The sequence below is a fragment of the Nerophis lumbriciformis genome, linkage group LG09 (assembly GCF_033978685.3).
Source record: "Nerophis lumbriciformis linkage group LG09, RoL_Nlum_v2.1, whole genome shotgun sequence".
In the NCBI taxonomy this organism is placed as follows: Eukaryota; Metazoa; Chordata; class Actinopteri; order Syngnathiformes; family Syngnathidae; genus Nerophis; species Nerophis lumbriciformis.
Window position 1 is genome coordinate 11,121,362 of NC_084556.2, and position 21,596 is coordinate 11,142,957.

Consider the following 21,596-nt stretch of genomic DNA (forward strand, 5'->3'; position numbering starts at 1 on the left):
AAGAAGATTCCAGCCTGAAAGGATTAAGGCAGTGCTTCGATAAAAAAATGGTGCTCAAAATGAATATTCACACTTTTGACATGTTCAGTGTCAGGTGCACTCACTTGTGTTGACATTAATGGCTGTGTTGACTCAATTTTAGCTGTTATATACTGGTATAGAAGCTGCACACTGACTACTATTAAGCCATATCCAAGTTTCACTTCAACAGTGTTGTCCCTTGAGAAATAACATTCACTGTAGCAAGCCATTTTATTGATACAATTTTGCTTATCTTAAAGTGAAACTTTAGAGACGTTATGGCAACAAAAACTACACAAAGCACCTCAGCAGTGTGAACAAAACAAAGTACCGTATGTGAAATCATTAGCCAGCGATTAACACATAGATGATCTGCAACAAAGTATAACTAAAAGCGTGCATTGCCATGCAATAGACAATTATTAGTGCAGTTGATTGTGACTCATGTACCAGAGTTGGTTGGGAGGGAAATGTGCATTTTGTATTTTTTTAACTACTTAACTACCTTGACTGAGATGAGACTATGACGCTTACACAGTGCTTTTAATTTTGTAATGTTTTTGTCAAGGATAAAGGGGGTTGGTTAGTCATTGAAAACAAGGCTAAAAAATGGTAAAACTATCAAAGCTCATGCAACTAAAGGAGAGAATTAAAATAAAGCACACTTACTTCACTCATACCTAAAACAAACACACAAAGAGAACAAAACAGGATCAGATACCTCTTAGACAGTCCATACACGTGATACACACTTTAGAGAATATTCTACTTTATTCACAGTATATTACACTCATGAATATGTGACAGTCATGAGAAAAATGCAGCATTTAGCTTTTACTTCACTGTACAAAACAAACTAATTTGGGTTTTTACAGTTTATAAAACAATAGCAGAGACGAGCCACAGAAATATATTCCATAAATCGAGGGACTTCCCGATGGTGTCCGTGCCAGAAGCTCCCCACCTCCCACCCATCTCTCCCAGTTAGTGTCGTACTTTTCCAGGAATGTAGTTACGGTCAATCTCGGCTTCTTGCAGGAACATGTGGAGACAGCGCTCGTTCTGGGCCAAAGGGTGACCGGCAATTCTACAGAAGCAGGAAATTAAATACATTAAACAATGTCAGCAGATAAGAATATTATGAGTACTGTACAACTGTACTGCACTGACTTCCCATCAAGTTGGAACGACACATAAACCAAACAAAACAAAAACAATAACTGTAATATTGCATATGCGGATCTTCACTATTGTGATTGTAAGTTGGCCTACTAAAAGGTTTCTTGACACCTCTTGTTTAGGTTATTTTTTTTGTGATAAAAAATAACCTATATTGAAAAACCGACTTTTCTTACCTATTGATATCTGTTTTTGTGTATTTGGGATCTACACTACGTAAGTCCTGAAATTACATCATAGACGTATGGCGGAGATGTTTATAAAAACAATCTTTCCTTCCTATCCTTTTCTCAAACTAACCATTTGGAATTTGCCCAATTTGTGAAGTTTTTCCCAAGTGTGACATCAGCGGATATCTCCATATATGGGGAAAATTTACCCGAAAAGCTTGGTGCGAGTCTGCGCTATAGTCAATAAGTTCCTTCTTTTTAAACGATCTTCTTGATGTGGGGCAGACTATGTCGTACTTGCACACGCATCCTTAGCTGTTGCCATTTCTAATATAAAGTAGCGTATAGTTCAAACGTATATCTCTCTGTAGACTCCATATGGAAGTGCTAAAAACTACAACATGGCTGAAGGAGAATAGACATGATGCGTTCTATTTGTGCTGGGGAGTCGGAATTTCCGAGTTCCTTATCTGAATTTAATCTAGAACGCCCCTGAAGGTCGGATTTCCGACTCGGAAAGTCAAAGCATGCTCACCACCCCCGAATTGTTTTCAAAGATTGCTGCTCTGGACGTAAACATTGATATACGCTTCTATAATATCCATTATTAGCCCTTCTGGTTCATTTTTGTTGCACTAGCCAAATACAACGTATTGTCAAAAGTTTATATATGATAACGTTACTGTAGCGCTAACTACATTTATTTTATGTGTTTTAAACGTTCTACATTGCTAGCAAAAGCATGTGTGTTTCCTCTTCATTCACCGTGTTTGAAGGTTGCAGAAAAGGTGCATATTTCCCCATAAGTTGTTTATATTTAGATAAGGCAAGTACAAAAAAAGCTTTGGTGGATGTGGCCATCTTGTTTTCCGACCTCGTAACCTCATATCCAGCTCCGACTTCTGAGGGAAATGGAATGCACCGACAGTCAAAGTGGAGGCACATAAATAACACCTCAGACAAAACGGCGCATTCTGAAGAGACGATCACCAAGTGGCTTGAAAACGATCTCTAAAACATAATCTATGCAAAATGTTGACCAAAGAACCACCATTACATGTTATGAAGACCTCAAAGAAGTGTTTTAAAAAGGTAGAACAGAATAGAAAGCGGCTTGAAAACAGTCTGTAAAACAATCCATGCAAAATTTTGACCAAAGAACCACCATTATATGCTATGTAGATCACAAAGAAGTGTTTTAAAAGGTAGAACACAATTTTAATATGAGCCCTTTAAGATCTTGTGCAATGTCATGCACGATGGCAGTTTGACTTCCAAGGTTTTTGTGGCGCTATCTTTCCCCCCGATTATTTTCATGGTCAGCATCAAGTATTTACTTGTTGATGAATTGCTCCAAGCCTGACCGCCGCTCTTCGATGAAAGAATCCTCAAAAAGCCCCTCATCGCTACGGAATGGCAACTGTCTCTTTAGGGCTTTACCCGGAAGAGGTGGTACTACAATCTGAAAGAAACCACACATTTTTTTGTGTCTCACAGTGAGAAAATTACACCATTATCACACTCTTCAGGTCGTTCCTAATAAGGTTTGGGACAGTCTATAAACCCAAACGACTCACCTTGCTGTCTCTTTCCAGCTCTTTCTTTAACCACTCAAAGTCACTGTATCGTCTGGTCACACAGGAATCCTTCAGCTTGAATATAGGAAGGTTTGTCTGTATAATGAAGAGGAAAGCCCAGATTAACAATTGTCAACATGTGACCTGGTAAATATTCAATCTCCAATGCTGCAGTAAAAATGCTAGGGGTAACACTTACGGTAAGTTGATGATGGTTAAACTTAACCCTGTGTGAAGTTGCCACCCCCTCTTGTCCAAATCGTCCCAATCATTTGTGCTACAAAAATGTTTGTTTGTGCCCTCACGATTTTTATGGTTTTACTGTGTACCATGTCAAAACTTCCCAAAACTTGTCCTAGTCGTTTGTGCTGCAAAATATAATTGTCAAACTATTAAAGTTGCTCTGTTATTAGCTCCATAAAACGATGATAACTTAAAAACTATAATAGTTAGACCAAACAATTTAGCAGCACAAGTTTGGGGGATTTGGACAGGGTCTGGGGCCAACTTCACACAGGTACTAAAAACAACTGACACGTTTACTAATATTGCTGCTAGTTAGCTACCATGAATTGATTAACGTGGACCCCGACTTAAACAAGTTGAAAAACTTATTCGGGTGTTACCATTTAGTGGTCAATTGTACGGAATATGTACTGTACTTTGCAATCTACTAATACAAGTTTCAATCAATCAATCAACGTTATTGGCGTCATTGCCATGACAGTTGACAATCATGCGTATTGCAAAAGTAATACAAATCTATATTAAATATCGTGAATTCATGTTTCTCGCAAAAATGTATGTTGCGTGAAGCACACATTATAGATAGTAATTGTAATGTTTCGCAGCTGAACCTACTTACTTACGGTTAGCTTAGCCCGGTAGCGTTTGCTACGGTCATAATTACTTTAATTATCTGAGAGCAATAGTTGCCCAAACATATACTCGACGCCATGTCATCATGGTTACAAGTTCAGTCGCTTCACAAAATGTTGTGTGAAACTTTTAACACACATTTCGACCACAAACAACACCTCCAACACACCCGGCTAAACTAGGCCGCAACTAATCCCCGGTCCTCGAGTTCTGCTTCAACCTCACTTTATGGCACCTGTGGCGGGTCAAGTCAACCTCACAGCCTCTTTAGCCCAGCTGGTGAAGTAGCTTCCCCGCTAGCCAACACACTGTAATCGTCCTATTAGCATGCTAAGCTATACGACATGTATGAGATTCCTAACGGAGCACCTACCCGCATTCGAACTTTATATATCGTGTATCGTTGCCGACCGACTCCAACGACTTGTGGATCGAAAACGTCTATCTCCAGAAAATTGCTGGGTGGACCGTAAGCGTCCGTCAAGTCCTGGGGCTTGGAATTCAGCCGGCGAGTGTCGGCCACCGCAGGCTCTGACATTTTGTCGGGCTGCATTTTCTTCTCGGACTATACCAGCGTCGAGTAAGCGTCAAAGTGAAGTGGGTGTGCCGAAAATGTGCAAATGTCACAGGAATTCATTAATTCATTGCGGGAGCTGACGGGTTCAGCTCAGGAACTACAGCCGACTGGAGTGTCTCCTCTTGCCGGGGCCAGCCGCCCTGCGCCCCGCCCTTCCCAAAGGAGGAAAATAGTGTTCTTAGTTCTGTGCTGCCTGGAACACCTAAACTTGTATTGTAAAGTCTATAGACTGCTTATTTTAAAAACATAAAATCTGTTGTTGTGTTCCCTAATTTGAGTGTACATAACTGAAGGTGTGTGTTTGCTGAGCCCGACCTGGACATAACCTGGACTGGACCTGGTTTTAAGAACCCTTTAAACCAGGGGTCCCCAAACTTTTTGACTCGGGGGCCGCATTGGGTTAAAAAAATTTGGCCGGGGGCCAGGCTGTATATATATATATATATATATATATATATATATATATATATATATATATATATATATATATATATATATATATATATATATATATATATATATATATATGTATATATATATATATATATTGTCTTTATAAGTTTTGTCATTTAACATCAATTAACATTGATGTTCATCAACATTTAACATTGTCAAGTTATCGATGGGAAAATGAATTTTTAGACAATATGATTTGCCTGAGCGGCTTGGAGACACCAAGAGTAACAAGCGGTAGAAAAAGGATTAGAAAGGAAAGATTAAAAAAATAAAATGAATTAAAAACACTTTTTTTTTTTTAACTTGGGACTTCCCATGGGCCGGATTTTGGATGCTGGGGGGCCGGATCCGGCCCGCTGGCCGTAGTTTGGGAACCCCTGCTTTAAACAATCTAATTTCATTGACAACCTGGTCTGGTGAAGACAATGTCCTTATAAAAATGAATAAAAAACCTTTTCTTGAACAAAAAATGTAAAAAAATAAAATAAAAACTGTTACATAGAAACTAGTAATTAATGGAAATTAGGGCAATTAACTGTAAAAGGTTAGTACTATTAGTTGACCAGCAGCACACACAATCATGTGTGCTTCACGGACTGTATCCCTTGCAGACTGTATTGATATATATTGTAGGAACCAGAATATTAATAACAGAAGGAAACAACCCTTTTGTGTGAATGAGTGTAAATGGGGGAGGGAGGGTTTTTGGGTTGGTGCACTAACTGTAAGTGTATCTTGTGTTTTTTTAATGTTGATTTAATTAAAAAAATAAAAATAAAAATTCTACAGACTAAGGCCAGCAAGACTCTGCCATACCTTCACATTTCTACTTCACATTTCTAATCCGTCATAAATTAAAACACAAGCAATATGTTTGTTTACATTGGTCAAAAATCATGTATACTATTTCAGAAGCACTCTGCTGATTTTAAGGAGCTAATAAAAAGAACAGTTGTCAATCTATTCAACTGGTGGCTCGGTATGGTGACACCATACCGGCCCCCGAGTTAAATCCAAAACTTTTTAAATTTTTTTATTTATATATTTATTTGACAGGGACAGTACCATTAAACATTGCTACCCGCAGGTAACCGATGTCAAAGTACATAGGACTTCTAGCCAGAAGCTAATTTGCAAACCTTGTCCCTGGTTAGGCTTTAAAAAAAAGTTGAGAAAAGTGTAAAACACATACAAAAGTATTAAGACAAGTACAAAAATAAGAACACATTGAAAATAATTGGCCCCATTTGTCCATACGACATCCAGTTCTAGGGCTCACACTTCTGATTTTCCTTAAGCCACTATTTCAGTTTTGTGGAGAAAAGTTTAATGTCCGACTGTGACTTTAAATCCAGTGGCAAAGATTTCCACAGACGTGAGAACGCAGACTGACCCAAAGTGGTCCGGCACCTTTTCACTCTACAGCTCCCACCGACTGCAGCTCGAGTCTGCACACCTTCACTACTGTATCTTTGTATTTCTTGACACATCACATCAGGGGCTAATCCATTAAGACACTTAAAAATAGCTTTTAATAATGAGAAATGTATAAAATTATCAAAACTCATCATGTTATATTTTGGAGTGATAAGGCATTGATGATGCTTGTGAGACAAACATTTTAAATTCCTAAAATACTAGAGTGCTCCTGCTGTATAGATTCTCAAACTTTTTTTTAACCAAATACCACTTCAGAAACAGTGTGGCTCTCCAAGTACCACCATAATGACCAACATTAAAATACAGTAGCTTAGTATGCCAAAGTATTCATTGAAAACAAGGCAGATGTTTTATTTAACAAGTAAATTTAATATTTTGGCCACTGTACCATTACATACAGTTTGAACAGTAACACTGTGTTTGAATATAGGAAAATAAAACACTAATCAAGTGATTCTTTGGCGTTCCACAGTTTGAGAATCACTGGTAAAGATGAACTTGGGCCACTGTAAACACATGGGATATCTCTGCATTGACCTTTTAACCTTGCTAGTGTAACGGGGTGGCTGTGCCAGTTGTACGTTTGTAAACCTCACTCCCTGACAACTTCACAAGAGTGTGCTAGCCGCTGCATTAGCAGCTCGGGCATTTAGCCTAATGGCTAGCACACTCACCTCTCAATTGGGCGACGTGGGTTCATGCCCCAATTGGAGCAGTGGCAGTAAGGGTAGATGGAAACACGACGCATAGACGCTACGCTAGCAAATATGTAGAACACCAGGGTCCAGTCTCGGAATTCCTGCCTTATTTTTTGACTAAGAGGTGTCAAGTTTAAAGTCTGACCACCATTTGTGACGTCACACACACTAGCACCTGACCACCAGGTGTGCAGTCACACACACTAGCACCTTAGCACCTGACCACCAGGTGTGCAGTCACACACACTAGCACCTGACCACCAGGTGTGCAGTCACACACACTAACACCTGACCACCAAGTGTAACGTCATAACATGTCATAATGAGCTATAAAAGACCTAGGACTCATGATTCCTGATTGTGTGCATAGGTGACCCAGGAACCGATCAGACTACATTCTAATAATAACCCAGCCTTGGCAAAACGGCTAAAAAGTAATGGCTTTCTGATAAAAATGCTAATAAATTTGTGACTTGAGTACTAGTTTTATTTAAAAAGTCAAGCGATACATGCAGTCAAAGGAAATGAGCTGACAAGCAAGCACAGGAAAGCAGTGATTTTACTTCCTTATTCTGGTCTGACCCTTAGACTTTTTGCATTGAAACTGCTGAGGCACTTCCAATATAGACCGTGATGCAAGCCCAACTTTATAACCCTCCAGAGCGTATGGGAAGTTCAACTCTAGACTTGAAGTTTCCTTCTAGTCAGAAAGCACCTTAGTAGAGGTGGGGGGGACAGTGGCGCTAGAGCAAGAGTGGGCGGTGTCAATGGAGAGAGCGTCGGTTGGTTCCGTGTTGAGGAAGGAGATGGAATCGTCGGAGCACTGGCTGTCAGAGTCGGAGCCTTGGTATTCACGAACAGGACAGCCATGTTCATAGTAGCTGGTCTTGAAACCTTCTTTGAGGCTTTTGGAGATTTGAAGCCAACCCTTTGAAAAATATTATGATTACATTATTGGCATCTGACATGACATTCCGTATGTTTTACAGTATTCCGTATGATAAAGGTTAGAATTTCCAAATGTGACTTACCACAATGTCTTGGGGGATCGGGGTTGGTTTGGGTACTACAGGAATGAAGCGGATTCTAAATCTGTGTGGGATCAAGCCAACAACAGTTGATCAACATTTTTTAGAACGTCAGAGGACCTCCTTAGCTGGTCTTGTGACAAAGCATTGGCATCATTAATGATTAATGACTAGTGTGTGAATGTGAGTGTGAATGTTGTCTGTCTATCTGTGTTGGCCCTGCGGTGAGGTGGCGACTTGTCCAGGGTGCACCCCGCCTTCCGCCCGAATGCAGCTGAGATAGGCTCTAGCACAGTGGTTCTTAACCTTGTTGGAGGTACCGAACCCCACCAGTTTCATATGCACATTTAGTGAAAAACAAAAGTTTTATTTTTTTTTGTTCAAATGAACATCACCTTGTTCAAAGAACAAAACCAACACAGTGCATAAACTCACAACAAATTACACACTTGCAAATCAGATGGAAAATTAGAGGGAACATTGTTTGGGGGTATCCATAATACTTTGACTTAGACTTCCTTTTTATTGTCATTTAAATGTTAACTTTACAGTACAGATACGCCGATAGGGAGAAGTTTTTATTTACACGATTGATTGATTGACTGAAACTTGTATTAGTAGATTGCACAGTGCAGTACATATTCCGTACAATTGACCACTAAATGTTTTCAACTTGTTTGATTAAGTCGGGTTCCACGTTAATCAATTCATGAGTCTGGTGTGTCTTGACCACTGCGGCGGAGGCTCTGCCGAACCCCTGAGGCCGACTCACAGAACCTCTAGGGTTCAATCGAACCCAGGTTAAGAACCACCCCTGTGACCCCGAAAGGGACAAGCGGTAGAAAATGGATGGATGGATGGACATAAAATGGAACGCGCTACTTGGCTGCAACCAGCAGAGGCGCTGTTGATAAAGTTTAAACAAGTTCAGTTATGAGAAGTGGAGACGTCAGGCAGGCTTCCACTCGGAATTGTCCTGCTCAATACAACACAGGCGTGAAAGTTGGAGTTTAGAACATTCAGCGGTTAACACGTCAAACAGCGTTTATAGCTGTTAAGTGGTTCCAAGAATGACCGCGATAAATGAATTCCCGCTAAGCGCGACCTTCTAAATGCATTTTTCGACATTACAAGAGCCTTCTAAACATGAAATAACACCCCTTTTGTCACTACTACTACTGTAGTATTGATATTTTTAGATAATTTAGCCATTTTTTAGCTAAAATGTTGTAGAATATGTGTAAAAAAACAGAAAAAAAAACATGCAATGTGGTGAGTCTGCAATATTTGAAGCGCGATGTAGTGGAGGATGACTGTAAATCTGTATCTTGTAAAATGCTGTATTTCTTGTGTATTTTTCCCTCCACACCAAAACAACATTATCCTCATTCATATTTACCATCTTTTTTTTCTTTTAAAAATGTTTTCCATCATAATATGCGACTTTATACTCATAACTGTCTTCCATAAAGGTTTTTTCCTGTAACAATACAACTTTATTCAAATGAATTTTTTTAATGTAAAATAATAAATGTTTTCTCCTAAAGTTATGATTTTTTTTTCTCTCTGATGATATGAATACTTAATTCGTCTTATCATTTTTGGGGTGATTTTATTTTCATGTTCATTCTTTTTTCGTAAAATTATGAGACGGAGAGAGACATTTTTCACATGATAGTAAAACTTTATCCTCTTAGCATTGCGACTTTTTCTTCAATAATACAATACTCCATTAATATTTAGATTTTTTTTCGTAAAAATCTTGCACATTCTTGACAGATTACACCTTTTTTGTAACAAATTTCCGACTCTTTTTTTGTCATTAAATTTTTTTCCCTCGTAATGATATGATGTTATTCATGTAAAATGACAACTTTTATACTGTGTGTTTGGATATGCTGGACTGACTGTTTACTGTTTTTAAAATAATAAGCAAAAAAACTGGCAACTTCTTCTGGTCTTTTGGCGAGAAAGTGATGCGGAAGCTATGCAATCTCTGTTGGAAAACCATTGTCAACCATTACATCTAGCACAGGGCTATTCAACTAGTGGCCGAGGGGCCAAATCCGGCGTTCTTGAGTATAACATTTAGGAGACAAAATTTTTTTCAGCGCATTCATAAAAAATAGTGGGGTCCTATTGTATAAAGCAACCTGGACCCCTGTCAACAAATTGGTATTGACATTTTAACCTTGCCAGCAAACATAGAACACTGGGGTCCAAACTTGTGATTTACATAACTGAGGCGTTCCTCGACTCACCCGTTTAGGTCCTCTCCTTTTTGGCAGCTAACCATTTTTTTTTTCAGAATGTGATTTCTGTAACTAATGTGTTGCTGCAGCTTGTTTAATTAAGATGCAGTCAGAAGTAATTTGTTTAACTTTTTTAGTTGTACTAGTGGTGTTCCTTGAAGTTCTTGTTAGGTTCTCTTGTTTTGATCATTTTTGGGCTATTCATCTAGTGGCCCATGACGCTACTTAAGTTAAAAAAACTTGTGAGAGACTCACATTTTTGCAATAGTTTCTTAAAAACACTACTTTGCTGTCATAGAGATGATCTTTGACTAGCTTTTTTTTTGCAAAATGTCATTAACAACAGTGCTCCTGTATCCAAAATTAAACGTCTACTATAGAGGATGCTGGTTCTCCGGTATATACAAAATAACAATTATAGTGAAGGAAGAAGTTCGGCCCCCCGGTCCTTAGCTTTCTGGATTATGTGGCCCCCAAAACAATTTAGTTGAATACCCCTGGTCTAGCTTAGTGTTTCTTAACCTAGAGGGCCGCCAAAACATATCTGTTTTTCAGCTCTCGTCCGTATGGGCCGCAGCAGTACTCAGTTGTAAAACAGTTTTCCACCACTTGTGGCTGCAATGACAGTATCAAACAAACAGAAGAATTCTGGAGCTAAAGTCAGAGAGAAGTTTCTTGAGCGCAAAAAATATGACTACAGTAAAGGGTGAAGCTGTATTTTCATTTGCACTTTAATTTTATTTACAGTTTAGTATGTTTAAGTAGGCTAGATATAATTGTTTAATATGATTAAAAATTAAGAGTAAGTTTACTAATTTGAGTGGGTCCGGGGCCCTCTGTAGTGTAAAAGTTGGGCCCTGACATTAAAAAGGTTAAGAACCCCTGGTCTAGCCTATCTAATGCAAGAACAACAATAGAATACAAAATTGTGTTCTACAATTAAACAAATAAGACACTGTTATTCATGGCCACTCACCTCTCGTATTGCAGCAACAGTATGACCATGAGGGCGAGTATGGCGGGGGGCAAAACGTACACTAATATCCGCACCAACATGGAATACCCTGCTTCAGGTCGATCAGTTTCTGTTGAATAGAGGTTTTAAATTGTCTGGAATTTCATAAATACTGTCTCAGGAGATGATCCCAGCGATGCAATTGTGTAAAATCATGTTTTTAATGTCTTTGTTGAGCCTCACCAGTGCCGTTGTTGGATCCCCACACCACAGGCTCGCTCCACTCGCTCCAGATGGGAGACTCCCCACAAGTTTTTTCCATCTTGCTCCTCACCTGGAGCTCATACCGGGAGCGGCTGGATGGTAAGTTGATGCAGTAATTTTGCTTCCTGGGAGTGACCCTGTGAGTCTGCGTCGATTAAAAGATAATCTATAGATAACAAAGCAAGACCCCAAGGATAATACATGTCAGGTTACTCACGTCCCACTTCTTGAAATGGGTTCTGTAGCGAACCTCATTTTCCACACAGTTTGGAGTGGTCTGATTCCAGTAGAACCACAGGTTCAAGTCGGATCCATTCTGAACTGTCACGTTGGTCGGTGGATTTAATTTTACTGCAGGTAATACATAACACAACAAGTGATTTAGTTCAAGTGCATCTTGTCAGTAGACAATACTATGGAATATAAACTTAAACATACTTCATAGAGTAGTCTGTGTAAAGCTCGTACTGCAGTATACAGTTACTGTCCAATTCAAAATGACACAAGACAGAATGTTGTACTGTACATGTTGGATGTCATGTTTCTCCTCAATGAACTGCAGCTGCAACCTGTACCGGCAGCACTCATGCAGCCCCAGACCATGATGCTAGCAGCTAGACATAATTATCTTGGTACTCACATGAGTTGCCCGCTATTTAGACAATAATGGCTGTGTGTTAACTTGTTTTCAGTAGATAGTAGATTTACTGTATACTACTATACCAGCTGTACACTGACTACTTTAAAGCAGTGAACTTTAACAGGGGGGTACTGTGAGGGGGCCCTGAAATTTATGGCTGATTATACTTTTTTTTTTAAATAAATATATATTTCTATATTACTAACTACTACTAGTAGTAAGTTAAGTCATGTTCAGATCATCATCTTTTTGCTTTTGCTCTATTCATCACTACCCTAAGATCCTTGCAGATGTTAATTGTAGGCAGCACGGTGAAACAGGGGTTACGGCTGGTGCCTCGTAATCAGAAGGTTCTAGGTTCGATACCCAGACTCAGGGTCTTTCTGTGTGGAGTTTGCATGTTCTCCCCAGTGACTGCGTGGTTTTCTACTAAAGAGAGCCGAAGGCCCACTCAACTATTAACACCGAATTACTAATCTTACTCTTGATTTTAATCGTATTCAATAAATATATCTAACCTACTTACAGTTTAAAAGTATGAACTTTGTCAAACGGTATGAAACGATGTGTTACTCACAAAGATTATTATCAAGACTTAGGTGAGGCTGATTACAAAAAAATACTAATCAAGTATACTGCAAAAGAATGGAATCATTAAACTGATGAAACAATGTTCATACAATTATGCAGGTACTGTATAAAATAAACAGATTCAACTAAATAAATAGTAAATAATATTACTAAATAAACTGTCAATAAAATAGAAGTACAAATGAAAATACAGCTTTACCACCTCAGTCATAAATTTTTGCGCTTAAGAACCTTTTGCTTCAGACTTTTTCTGTTTGTTTGAGATTGTCCTTGGCCCATAACGACCGCAGCTGAGGAACTGATCATTTTTGGTGACCCACAAGGGGGCGCTCGCGGCCCAACAATGGTTAAGAACAGGGGTCTCAAACTCAATTTCAAACTTAAGTCTGGGCTGCATCAGATATTCCACAAGAAAAGCTTTGTTAAAAAAATTCTAATCCTCTCAAATGTTTTTTTAACACAAAATAAAATGAATGATAAATCAGGAATCCATCCATCCATTTTATACTGCTTGTCCCTCTCGGGGTCATGGGTAAAACATTAATAAATATACATAATAATAATGATAATGACAATAAAAATGATAATAATTAGATGTATCTAGTCAGCAACTAGGTGTGGTTTCTTCAGTCCTCCATATCTGCTATATTCAGATTGAAAAATCTTTATTAATGCCCTTGTGGTTTGTGCAGCCCTTTGAGGCATTTGTGATTAAGAGCTATATAAATTAACTTCAATGGATTGATTGAGTTCTTTAAACTCAATGGATTCTTCTGAATAGTTTTAATAATAGCTAATTACTAGGTATTAGATACTAATAAAACTATTTAAAAAACTTCCACAAATTAGTTATTCGCCATTAGCAGCTAAAGCGTTTAAAAATGTTTCTCTGCTTGCGTCAAGCCCGGTCGATGTCCCGCCCCCGGGAGCCAAACACCCCACCGTGATTGGTACTTTCGTTTAGTGTCATTAATATAAAACCCGCGGGCTGCACTAATATTACATTTTTTATATTTTAAGGTGGGGCCCACAAAATATCATCTCGCGTGCTGCAATTGGTCCACGGGCTGTGAGTTTGAGACCTCTGGTTAAGAAAGACTGAGACAGATTGTTAGGCTGTTAACAAGATATTTGCTCCAGAACTAGTGTCAGCGCGTGCGGTGGAAGGAGACAGTTGCCTGTGTGTGCTCCACATTGCGACCCAGCATGGAGTCAGATAGCTCACACGAACATTTCTACAGCTGATCTACAGAGATTACTGTGACACCACTTTTTAGTCAACCTTACGGGACTGCTTTATGTCTCCCATGCAGCGCTGTGGAATGGAAGTGAAAATGAACATCACAAAAAGCTCAGAGAGAATAAAGCAGCCTTCACTATTAGCCGAAAATGTGTTACCTATATATGGTGTTTGACCCTTTTTAAAGATTGAGTAATAATGTTGTTACAATATAAAGGAGGTCTTCCTTCCTGACTAGCCTAGAATAATATTTAGAGAAGGTATGAGGGCCTGAAAGACAACAGAAAGGGTTTAAAGAAGGTAGAAACTGCAAGACAACCACATCTAACACCCAGGGCCTTGTTATTTCATTAAATGTGCAGGGCTTATATGTTAATATTATTATTTATTTGAATAAATTCAGACAGAATGTTTTATTATGGAGTTTGTGTGGTTGGCTTTTGAGCGCTTGACAAATGTAACGTGATGTAACGGTAAGAAAGACAAAGTTGAAAGTAAATAATTGTCCTCAAAGTTTAGTTCTCTTTTGTATTATCATTTCAAATAATTCCTGTATTTAATATTTGTATTTGTGTATTTCAAATGCCCTTCATGTCTTCTTCATACGCTCTGTGAGGGACTCACTAATTTAATGTATGGTATATTTTTGGTATAATATCTGACTTACACTACAAGACTCGACTTACATCACTATCTAAGAACACTGCACTTGTTCATAAACCAAGAACCACCTGTAGTCACCTGTCCTTCCAAAGAGATGGGACAGGTGAATATTGCACAATAACAAAGTACTTTTAGGACCAGTTTAATTTGAAAAAACAAGGGTTGTTTAAATTAAAGGCTTCATATCATTATGCAATAGCCAAGCCTCACCTTTTTTCTCAAGGTTGTGCTCCTCCAGGAAAGTACTGTTGCTATGTGCCAGTTGTGTGTAAAATGTGCGGAACCTGTTGCTTCTGTCCGAGTAGGGTTGAATGCAGCCATTGTTTATGCTTCCCTGTGTCAGGTAGCGTTCACATTCACTGAAATGTTCACCATAAAACCTGTATTTTAAAAAAAAGACAATTGAATAGTGGTCATATCATATCATGATCTTTTCGCATATACCTGCTTTTGAAGGTGTAGTTGATTGTCGTGTGCCAGGTACAGTGAACGGTCTCCAGATGCAACAAAATACAGTCAACATCTGGACAAACAGGAGAAGTGTAATGATAACCATAAAACCAGAAATTTAACTTACGGTCATATAAAGGCAGAGTATTCTAATGATCTAATCAGTACAATATGAGCACAATACAAACAGAAGTTTCCCCCCCAAATTACTCAGGGCCGTTAGCTGGATGAATGGTTAGCCTGTTGACCTCACATAGGCAATTGAGGGTTCTAATAGATTTTGCATGTTCTCCCAATGCATGGGCTTCTTCCCACATTCCAAAAATATGCATGTTAGGTTAATCAGAGACTCCAAAGGTATGAATGTGAGTGCAATTTTTTGTTGTCTACATGTGTCCTCTGTGTGTTCTCCGCCTCTTGCCCAAAGTCAGCTAGGGTATAAGCTGGGACTCATCTGTTTGACCTTAATGAGGACAAGAAAATGGATAACTATACTACACAATCCATTCATTCCAGTATAGTAACGCACCATAAACCGCTACTATAGGTAACAGCAGGAGCGTAGCACCATTTTCTGGGCCCCATACACAAGAATCCTGAAGGCCCCTCCCCACCCCCCACCCTAAACCCAATGTCCCCACTTCATACATTTGGTATGTTTACATCATACTTGCCAACCTTGAGACCTCCGATTTCGGGAGGTGGGGGGTGGGGCGGGGGGCGTGGTTGGGGGCGTGGTTAAGATATATATATATATATAAGAAATACTTGACTTTCAGTGAATTCTAGCTATATATATATATATATATATATATATATATATATATATATATATATATATATATATATATATATATGTACCGGTATATGTATATATATACAGGTAAAAGCCAGTAAATTAGAATATTTTGAAAAACTTGATTTATTTCAGTAATTGCATTCAAAAGGTGTAACTTGTACATTATATTTATTCATTGCACACAGACTGATGCATTCAAATGTTTATTTCATTTAATTTTGATGATTTGAAGTGGCAACAAATGAAAATCCAAAATTCCGTGTGTCACAAAATTAGAATATTACTTAAGGCTAATACAAAAAAGGTATTTTTAGAATTGTTGGCCAACTGAAAAGTATGAAAATGAAAAATATGAGCATGTACAATACTCAATACTTGGTTGGAGCTCCTTTTGCCTCAATTACTGCGTTAATGTGGCGTGGCATGGAGTCGATGAGTTTCTGGCACTGCTCAGGTGTTATGAGAGCCCAGGTTGCTCTGATAGTGGCCTTCAACTCTTCTGCGTTTTTGGGTCTGGCATTCTGCATCTTCCTTTTCACAATACCCCACAGATTTTCTATGGGGCTAAGGTCAGGGGAGTTGGCGGGCCAATTTAGAACAAAAATACCATGGTCCGTAAACCAGGCACGGGTAGATTTTGCGCTGTGTGCAGGCGCCAAGTCCTGTTGGAACTTGAAATCTCCATCTCCATAGAGCAGGTCAGCAGCAGGAAGCATGAAGTGCTCTAAAACTTGCTGGTAGACGGCTGCGTTGACCCTGGATCTCAGGAAACAGAGTGGACCGACACCAGCAGATGACATGGCACCCCAAACCATCACTGATGGTGGAAACTTTACACTAGACTTCAGGCAACGTGGATCCTGTGCCTCTCCTGTCTTCCTCCAGACTCTGGGACCTCGATTTCCAAAGGAAATGCAAAATTTGCATGGTTGGATGAAGTCTCCTTCTGTCTTTAAAAAACTAGAAATGCCTCCTCAGCAGGCACAAGACATTGAAACAACGTTGAGAACTTGTTGAATTAGGTCCTGACAATGAGCAACTCAAACCTAACGTTGAAACAACATGCTTTTTGACAACGTTTAATCAATGTTGGGTTCTGACGTTGATTTGACCATTGAATTTTGGTCATTTCCCAACCAATATTCTACAACACAACGTACATACAACGACATTGATTCAATGTCAGGTTGTGACGTGGATTTGACCATTGAAATTTGCTTTTTTCCTAAACAACAACGTGGATCCAACGTTGGACATCAATGTTGTCTCAATTTACAAATGCAACTATTTTGCAACGATGTTTCAAAGTCTGTTTAAGGGACATATATGTATAATCAACTTTGTATCAATGGCTTTTGCCTGCTGGGTCTGTTCCTAACCTTAATCGAGTGTCCTTAAATGCACCACAGTGATGGGCAATGAGATGTAAAAGTTAAACTTGTACATAACTTTCTCCTCTGCTGCCACAAATAGATTTACATGTAACCCTTGCTCCAAAATGATATTGCTGTGTGTGAATGTTTTAGGGTGAGCTTGATGACTTTATGACTGACGTACATGATGAGTGAAGTGTTGGTAGTTAGGTTTGTCGTTTTCCAGGTGGAAAGGATAATTTTGCATTTTTGATATGTTGGTATAGTTTTGAAAATAAACAATCTTGTTATTAATCATTACTGTTGTTGATGTGATTGAACTGCTATAATTATTTCATATTACCATTTATGAACTATTTTTTGTTTTATAAATTAGGCCTGTGTCTTTGGAGCCCCAGCACTACACTTCCACTTACCCCTCCCTTTCGACAACCCTGGGTAGTATCAGACCTTCTTGTTCCTTCAAAAGGTAGTAGCTTTACTTTATTTTTTTTAATTAAACTATGTTTAACTTCTCTTGGTACTTTTACATACAATATCTCCCATAAGGACAGAAACAACATAAAGTAGATTTACCTTCAAGTCAATTCTAAAACGTCTCATACAATTAAAGTCACTCTTAATTTTAATTTTTAATTTTTATTTTATTTTATTTTTATTTTTTTTGTGTCTTGTCCAGCTTCTCAGGCAAATCATATAGTTGATGTAGATGCCCATGTCGGCTGTTCAGATTTACTTTACAAAAGAGAAGTGTCAGGATACTTCTCTTGTTGCCTTATTTGTATTTGACTTTATTAAATGTATTTATATTATCATTTAGTGCAGCCGGGCCGGAGCAGGAGGGGATAGAAAGAGAAAAAAAAAGAAGACAGAGGGGGAAATTGTGGGGACAAGAGGGGGATTAGACAGAGAGACAAAAACAACAACAGCAAACAACAATAGAGCAACATCAGCAAATAGGACATGTACAAATATGATGGTAAAAGTAATAGCAAATAAGCAGTTAGTTAAAATAAAAAATAATACAGAAATGACAATGAGCATTATTACACTACAAATGGATCAATACAAAAAGTCACTCTTAATTTAATGAAATCTCAGAAAGTTCTTACCGGGAGGTTCTCTGGGAAAAACTGGCCCTGACAGACAGAGAAGTAAAAGAAAGCTTGTCAGCATTGTGGAGTAGAAGAACATGGATGCTTTCAGCTTTTGGGCAGGTTGACATCTAAATACGTCAAACGTCTCATCTAGGTTTTTTTTGTCAGGTTTTTTGTGGCTTTCACTTCCCGTCAGCGGAAACTGTCAAATGTACTAGGTTATCTACATGAGCAGTATGTGCCAGATAACTAATATCTGTCACATACATGACCTATACGTCATTTATAAAATAAATATTGCTCTTGCAATACATTACTGCTCTTGTTTAGACATGTTTTGATTATCGCTGAATATTTATTGATACATCCCTAATTTATTTATCCTTCATTTATTTTGTTTGGCAGGTTTTGTCCATATGTGCACTTGGCACCAGGACACCCTAGGCCGCAGTTCCATGATCGACTTTGTAGTTGTGTAATCGGATTTGCGGCCTCATGTTTTGGACACTCGGGTGAAGAGAGGGGCGGAGCTTTCTACCGATCACCACCTGGTGGTGAGTTGGCTGTGATGGTGGGGGAGGATGCCGGACAGACCTGGCAGGCCCAAACGCATTGTGAGGGTTTGCTGGGAACGTCTGGCAGAGTCTCCTGTCAGAGAGAGTTTCAATTCCCACCTCCGGAAGAACTTTGAACATGTCACGAGGGAGGTGCTGGACATTGAGTCCGAATGGACCATGTTCCGCGCCTCTATTGTCGAGGCGGCTGATTGGAGCTGTGGCCGCAAGGTAGTTGGTGCTTGTCGTGGCAGTAATCCTAAAACCCGTTGGTGGACACCGGCGGTGAGGGATGCCGTCAAGCTGAAGAAGGAGTCCTATCACGGGGGGACGGCGTGGCGCGGTTGGGAGAGTGGCCGTGCCAGCAATCTGAGGGTTCCTGGTTCAATCCCCACCTTCTACCAACTTTGTCACGTCCGTTGTGTCCTTGAGCAAGACACGTCACCCTTGCTCCTGATGGGTCGTGGTTAGGGCCTTGCATGGCAGCTCCCGCCATCAGTGTGTGAATGTGTGTGTGAATGGATGAATCTGGAAATAGTGTCAAAGCGCTTTGAGTACCTTGAAGGTAGAAAAGCGCTATACAAGTATAACCCATAACCCATTTATCAGGTTCTTTTGGCTCATAGGACTCCTGAGGCAGCGGACAGGTACCGGCAGGCCAAGCGGTGTGCAGCTTCAGCGGTTGCAGAGGCAAAAACTCGTACATGGGAGGAGTTCGGGGAAGCCATGGAAAAAGACTTCCAGACGGCTTCGAAGCAATTCTGGACCACCATCCGCCGCCTCAGGAAGGGGAAGCAGTGCACTATCAACACTGTGTATGGCGAGGATGGTGTTCTGCTGACCTCGACTGCGGATGTTGTGGATCGGTGGAGGGAATACTTCGAAGACCTCCTCAATCCCACCAACACGTCTTCCTATGAGGAAGCAGTGCCTGGGGAGTCTGTGGTGGGCTCTCCTATTTCTGGGGCTGAGGTTGCTGAGGTAGTTAAAAAGCTCCTCGTAGATGAGACCCGCCCGGAGTTCCTTAAGGCTCTGGATGCTGTGGGGCTGTCTTGGTTGACAAGACTCTGCAGCATCGAGTGGACATCGGGAGCGGTACCTCTGGATTGGCAGACCGGGGTGGTGGTTCCTCTCTTTAAGAAGGGGAACCGGAGGGTGTGTTCTAACTATCGTGGGATCACACTCCTCAGCCTTCCCGGTAAGGTCTATTCAGGTGTACTGGAGAGGAGGCTACGCCGGATAGTCGAACCTCGGATTCAGGAGGAACAGTGTGGTTTTCGTCCTGGTCGTGGAACTGTGGACCAGCTCTATACTCTCGGCAGGGTCCTTGAGGGTGCATGGGAGTTTGCCCAACCAGTCTACATGTGTTTTGTGGACTTGGAGAAGGCATTCGACCGTGTCTCTCGGGAAGTCCTGTGGGGAGTGCTCAGAGAGTATGGGGTATCGGACTGTCTGATTGTGGCAGTCCGTTCCCTGTATAATCAGTGCCAGAGCTTGGTCTGCATTGCCGGCAGTAAGTCGGACACGTTTCCAGTGAGGGTTGGACTCCGCTAAGGCTGCCCTTTGTCACCGATTCTGTTCATAACTTTTATGGACAGAATTTCTAGGCGCAGTTAAGGCGTTGAGGGTATCTGGTTTGGTGGCTGCAGGATTAAGTCTCTGCTTTTTGCAGATGATGTGGTCCTGATGGCTTCATCTGGCCAGGATCTTCAGCTCTCACTGGATCGGTTCGCAGCTGAGTGTGAAGCGACTGGGATGAGAATCAGCACCTCCAAGTCCGAGTCCATGGTTCTCGCCCGGAAAAGGGTGGAGTGCCATCTCCGGGTTGGGGAGGAGATCTTGCCCCAAGTGGAGGAGTTCAAGTACCTCGGAGTCTTGTTCACGAGTGAGGGAAGAGTGGATCGTGAGATCGACAGGCGGATCGGTGCGGCGTCTTCAGTAATGCGGACGCTGTATCGATCCGTTGTGGTGAAGAAAGAGCTGAGCCAGAAGGCAAAGCTCTCGATTTACCGGCCGATCTACGTTCCCATCCTCACCTATGGTCATGAGCTTTGGGTCATGACCGAAAGGACAAGATCACGGGTACAAGCGGCCGAAATGAGTTTCCTCCGCCGGGTGGCGGGGCTCTCCCTTAGAGATAGGGTGAGAAGCTCTGTCATCCGGGGGGAGCTCAAAGTAAAGCCGCTGCTCCTCCACATCGAGAGGAGCCAGATGAGGTGGTTCGGGCATCTGGTCAGCATGCCACCCGAACGCCTCCCTCGGGAGGTGTTTCGGGCACGTCAGACCGGTAGGAGGCCACGGGGAAGACCCAGGACACGTTGGGAAGATTATATCTCCCGGCTGGCCTGGGAACGCCTCGGGATCCCCCGGGAGGAGCTGGACAAAGTGGCTGGGGAGAGGGAAGTCTGGGCTTCCCTGCTTAGGCTGCTGCCCCCGCGACCCGACCTCGGATAAGCGGAAGAAGATGGATGGATTTTTTGCTGGTCCTTTTCCAAATAATGTTTTTTAAATGTATTTTATAATACTTTTCAATCTTCACCAAATATTTTATTATTATTATTTATTTTGTTTGGCTTTTCTTTTAATAACTTATAAAACAAATAAAAAAATAGCAGATTCTGTGAAACAGCCTGCCAGAGAGCCTCAGGACTGCAAGGGCCGTTGATGTTTGTTTTTTTAAAAGGTTAAAAGCA

The 21,596-nt window shown here is 40.5% G+C and overlaps 2 protein-coding genes across 2 annotated transcripts; both read right to left on the reverse strand.

Moving 5' to 3' along the window:
- Positions 1-238: 238 nt before the first annotated feature.
- On the reverse strand, positions 239-4,711 carry snx12 (sorting nexin 12). The gene is made up of 4 exons (XM_061962584.2): positions 4,200-4,711; positions 2,948-3,043; positions 2,708-2,832; positions 239-1,108 (listed from the first exon to the last, which is right to left on the reverse strand). The coding sequence occupies exons 1-4, from the start codon at positions 4,377-4,379 to the stop codon at positions 1,006-1,008; spliced, it is 504 nt and encodes a 167-aa protein (XP_061818568.1). The 5' UTR covers positions 4,380-4,711; the 3' UTR covers positions 239-1,005.
- Positions 4,712-7,462: 2,751 nt separating this feature from the next.
- Positions 7,463-18,470, reverse strand: LOC133607706 (cytokine receptor common subunit gamma-like). Its single transcript, XM_061962583.2, has 8 exons — positions 18,365-18,470; positions 15,075-15,153; positions 14,841-15,010; positions 11,714-11,847; positions 11,476-11,641; positions 11,254-11,362; positions 8,029-8,089; positions 7,463-7,925 (listed from the first exon to the last, which is right to left on the reverse strand). The coding sequence occupies exons 1-8, from the start codon at positions 18,444-18,446 to the stop codon at positions 7,698-7,700; spliced, it is 1,029 nt and encodes a 342-aa protein (XP_061818567.2). The 5' UTR covers positions 18,447-18,470; the 3' UTR covers positions 7,463-7,697.
- Between the last annotated feature and the right edge of the window lie 3,126 nt (positions 18,471-21,596).